Genomic DNA, 4,870 nt, shown 5'->3' on the forward strand with positions numbered 1-4,870 from the left:
ATATGCAGGAATACTAAGGGATCTTTCCTGTTAAAGGTGGATGTCCTCTCACACCCATTGTGACATACCATGGGCTTAGAGTGGGACAGGCCCCTGTTCCTCACAGAAGAGTCAGCAGTAGCTGAGGCTCAGGAGCTGAAAAAGGTCATTCCGAGAAGGACAAAACAATTTTCTCTTCACTGCTAGGGGCTGGTGGTTGGGGGCAGGTGAAGCATTTCTATAAAGCTTTCTCGGAGAAAATTCTTCTAAGTTGTCACTGTCTTTTTTTCTTTGGACAGTTTTCCTGTACCCCATGGAGCAGATATCCAATAGCAGCTCCCTCAAAGAGTTCCTCCTCCTGCTGTTCTCAGACAGGCGGGAGCTGCAGCTCTTGCATTTCTCACTCTTCCTGGACATCTACCTGGCTGCCCTCCTGGCCAACGGCCTCATCATCACAGCCGTAGCCTGCGACCACCACCTCCACACCCCCATGTACTTCTTTCTCCTCAACCTCTCCCTCCTCAACCTTGGCTCCATCTCCACCACTGTCCCCAAATCCATGGCCAATTCCCTGATGGACATCAGGGCCATTTCCTATGTGGTATGTGTTGGGCAGGTCTTAAGTTGTACTGTTTTCATATCAGCTGAGTATTCTCTTCTCACAGTCATGGCCTATGACCGCTCCGTTGCCATCTGCAGACCCCTGCACTACGGGACCCTCCTGGACAGCAGAGCCTGTGTGAAAATGGCAGCAGCTGCCTGGGCCAGTGGCTTTCTCCATGCTCTCCTGCACACAGGGAACACATTTTCCCTACCCCTCTGCCAAGGCAATTTGGTGGAGCAGTTCTTCTGTGAGATCCCCCAGATCCTCAAGCTCTCCTGCTCAGACTCCTACCTCAGAGAAGTTGGGCTTCTTGGTGTAAGTGCCTTTTTATGCATTGGATGTTTCATTTTCATTGTGGTATCCTACATTCAGATCTTCACAGTTGTGCTGAGGATCCCCTCTGAGCAGGGCCGGCACAAAGCCTTTTCCATGTGCCTCCCGCACCTGGCTGTGATCAACCTGTTTCTCAGCACTTCATTTTTTGCCTACCTGAAGCCCCCCTCCATCTCCTCCCCAGCTCTGGATCTGGTGGTGGCTCTTCTATATGCGGTGGTGCCTCCAACTCTGAACCCCCTCATCTACAGCCTGAGGAACAAGGAGCTCAAGGACGCAGTGAGGAAACTTGTTACAAGGGTCCAGTGTCAGCAACAATAACCGCCTCTTGTGCAAACACTCACCAGTTATAGGCTGTCTGGCATCAAGGCTTTATACTTTTCCTCCCTCCCTCCCTCCCTCCCTCCCTTCCTTCCTTCCTTCCTTCCTTCCTTCCTTCCTTCCTTCCTTCCTTCCTTCCTTCCTCCCTTTCTTCCTTCCTTCGCTTTTCTCTCTTCTACTCTTTCTCCTTTTCTCTCTTTCTCTTTTTTTTTCTTCTGATGCATTCACATAAAAAATAAATAAGTGAATATTTGTATCTTCTCCAGAGACTGTGTTGAAGCAGGAAGCCAGGCTTCCCCCTTCACCAGCAGAGAGGGGCAACCTCAGAGCCCTCTGGTCAGAGCTCCCCCAGGTGTCATGTCCCTCAGTGCAGTGAGGAGAGTTTCCCTGTGCAATGTCTCTTCCTGCTCTGGCACCAAGGGAGCTCCGGGGCACAGAGTTTGGCTCAGACGAGTACAGATGGGGTGAGACCATGGGTCCCCTGTCCATTGGGAGAGCTCAGCTGCTCCAGGCACAGTCAGCATGTCATCTCACAACCCTCTCCTGCAAGGGTGTCAGCCATGTGTCACCGTGGGCTCATCCTTTCCCTCTACAGAGCTCCAACTTGTGGGAGAGGGGGAACATTGGAGAGGAAGGGACTCAGGCAGCCGTTTGTGAGGACAGACCCCGTGCTTGACAGCATGATCCCCACAGTGACAGCAGCCTTCCTGTGGGGGTGGCAGCTTTCCTGGAGACACCTCCCAGCAGAGCAACAGGACTCTTTTTTTTAAGAGTCGCTCTCTTCATTTCCATGCTGTCCTTCCATGTTCTATTCTGTGGATATGGTCCAGCATCTCCCACACCCTGAGGGTCACAGGGTTGTGTTTCCATGTGCATGTGTCCTAGAACAACAGACAGGACGAGTCCTTGGGCTCCCTTACACCACAGCTGGACTCCAGAATAACATTTCCATAATAAAGGGGGATCTGCCCTGTCATCAGCTTAAATCTGGCCCTCCTTCAGAAACTGGAGTCAAAAAATATGCCCAAGGGTGTGCAACCCCAAAAGGGCCTGCTCTTCTGCTTGTGAACTCCATGAGATCCAAGTGATGAGCTCAGTGTTCCCGGGTGCTCTGTTAGCCGGAATCCAGGGTTCATCGCTCAGTGACCAGTGGACACGGGCAATGGGCTCTGCATTGCCTGTGCCAGGCTGCCCCACATGTGACCGTGTTGGTGAGAGATGCTTCTGGAGGGGCATCCAAACCCCCAGGGGAGCTCCAGGGGCAGCGAGTGCAGCTTTACTGAGCCAGGGGGATTCACAGTGCAGTGACCAGAAGGGAGAGCACTAAATCCAGGTGCACACAGGGAAAGGAGAGCTCTGCAATCCCGAAACAGAGAGTGGGGACCCGGGAGGCCCAGGGAAGGGGCACTGGAGGGTACTGTCCATCAGCACACACCTGAGCCAGCAGAATCAGCAGTGCTGATCCCTGTCCAGCTGGCTCTGCTTCACACACTGGCCAGCGTGGCCCTTAGCCCCACATCAGGGCTGCTCCACGTGGGAGCTGGGAGCTGAGAGTGCTGGCAGGGCAGGCAGGGGAGGTACCCCCTGAGAAGAGGTGACATCCCGCAGTGCCAGGACAAGAGGAGCAGAGCAGCTTTGGGGATGTTAACGGGCGTCAGGCACAGTCTAGTGATGGCCACACAGGACCAGAAGCCACCAAGCAGCACAGGTTTGTGGGGGACATGGACTGGAGACCTCCAGAGGTCACCCCTCACCACAACTGCTATGCAACTCAATGACTTCTTTTGCCTCATCCCCTGATCCAGAAGCATTGGAAGTTCATTCTGCATGAAGATCCTGGTGCTCCTATCTTCGAGCTGGCATCCCCAAAGCCTGGAGACCGGTCCCCACAAAGACATCTCCTGCCCAGAGCCAAAGTTGTGCAGCTGAGGGCAACGGTCTTTGCCCCAATTCCCCTGCTCTCCTCCTGCTTCCACCACCACAAATGCTGTGCCCATGTCAAACCCTTCAGGCTCCAGACTGCCCCGGGGCCTGAGGCAGCTCCAGCTCCTCCAGGGCTGCGCTGCAGCCGTTCAGGATTGGGCTAAGGTGCATCTGGCACCACAAGGGTGGGTAGGAGAGGGCAACCCTCTCTGCCATGCTGGGGCTGGTGCTGGGCACAGCTTTTCCCTGGGAGCTCCCTGCAGAGTCGCTCCAGGGGATCCTCCAACTCTGCCCTGGTAGCAGCACCAGCACTCAGGGTGCTGAGGTGGGAGTGCACAGAGGGCAGGAGGGGACGGGATGCCCTGGGGGAGTATCGAGACCTGCTCTGTGCATGCAGGGACGGAGAGAGGAAATGCAGAGCTCGGCTGGAGCTGGAAAGAGCGAGGGGAGGGGAGGGCAACACAGAGGCCTCCTGCCAGCACATCCAGAGCACAAGGAAGAAGGGAGGGAAATGGGGGCTGCTGCTCAGCGGGGTCAGGTCTGAGGCAACCCGGGAGCCGGTCCCTGCCCACCCCAGGCTGTGCCCCACACAGGGCTCCGCACGCAGCTGGGCTGCAGGACCTGCTGGGCTCTGCTGCACAAGAGAGGTCGTGCAAGCCTGGCCTGTTCCTCTCCCTTGGGATATGGGGACCTGCAGGAGGATGGAGCTGGCCAGAGACCACCCCACAGCTGGATGAAAACTCAGGTGTGTGACAGTACAAATGGGATTCCCTTTAACCTGTCTTTACAAAGTGCTCGTTGCCACCACACTGAGCATCCCCAGCTGCCAGAAAGGAATACGATGAAAACAGCTCCAGATCCCTTTTTTATTTCTTTGCTACATTTTGGTTTTTATACCCTGCGTTGAGCTGAGCCTTGTCCACACTCCCCCTACCCAACACACGCTGGTCTGTCTCACTCAGGGAGACATTCACTCTCTTTTGATTAACATGGTCAAAGGCATTTGCACAACCACTTGATCCGCTCAGCCTCAACATGGTCAACTGCTCCACTCAAGTCTTGCAGCTTATCTAAAACAAGGGCCACCCTCCCGTCCCACCCTTCTGCTTTCCTTGCAAGAACTGTGGTCCATCAAACCCTATGTTCTTCCCACAACCTCCTTCCATTGCAAGAATTTATTGGTCAGTTGTGAAGGAAATTTATATTATACTCTAGTTACGCAGGAAACAACATGCAAGCCTGTGTGCCCTGTGAGCAGAACATCTCAGCTGACCTTCCACAGCCCCGCTCTTCTAATAAAACTGAAGTGCTGCAAAGAAAGCTGGCTAATCCAGCCAGAGGTACAAAGGGTTACACTAGAAGTGCAAAATCAGCCCCAATGGCCCATTTCAGGTCTGCACAGAACTAACTCACACTATAACATGGCAAAGGGATTGGCGGAACTAAGACTTGTGGATGGATCTGATTCGTCATGTAAAATAATGTATATGTAAAAATTTAGTCCTGCTTAAAAGTTAGACAGAAAAATGTTCAGGATCCTTCTGGTGCTCCTAGCCAAGAGGCACCTTCTTCCTAGTAATCATATGTAGCAACTAAGAAATATGATTCCTTCTGCTTAAAAAGTGCTCTGGTGCCTAAAGAAGGAAACTTCTGCCCTGTCCCATATTGTCCTTCATCTGACTTGGACAAAAAGAGCAACCCCCAGGAGAA

The 4,870-nt window shown here is 53.4% G+C and overlaps 1 protein-coding gene across 1 annotated transcript; it reads left to right on the forward strand.

Moving 5' to 3' along the window:
• The first annotated feature begins 646 nt into the window (after window positions 1–646).
• Window positions 647–1,237, forward strand: LOC148595220 (olfactory receptor 14A16-like). Its single transcript, XM_088521929.1, has one exon. It carries the CDS (start codon window positions 647–649, stop codon window positions 1,235–1,237), a length of 591 nt encoding a protein of 196 aa, XP_088378055.1.
• The last annotated feature ends 3,633 nt before the right edge of the window (window positions 1,238–4,870 follow it).

Source organism: Tinamus guttatus, unplaced genomic scaffold (assembly GCF_059628265.1).
Source record: "Tinamus guttatus ecotype Peru unplaced genomic scaffold, ASM5962826v1 Tinamus_guttatus_pri_ptg000139l, whole genome shotgun sequence".
Lineage (NCBI taxonomy): Eukaryota > Metazoa > Chordata > Aves > Tinamiformes > Tinamidae > Tinamus > Tinamus guttatus.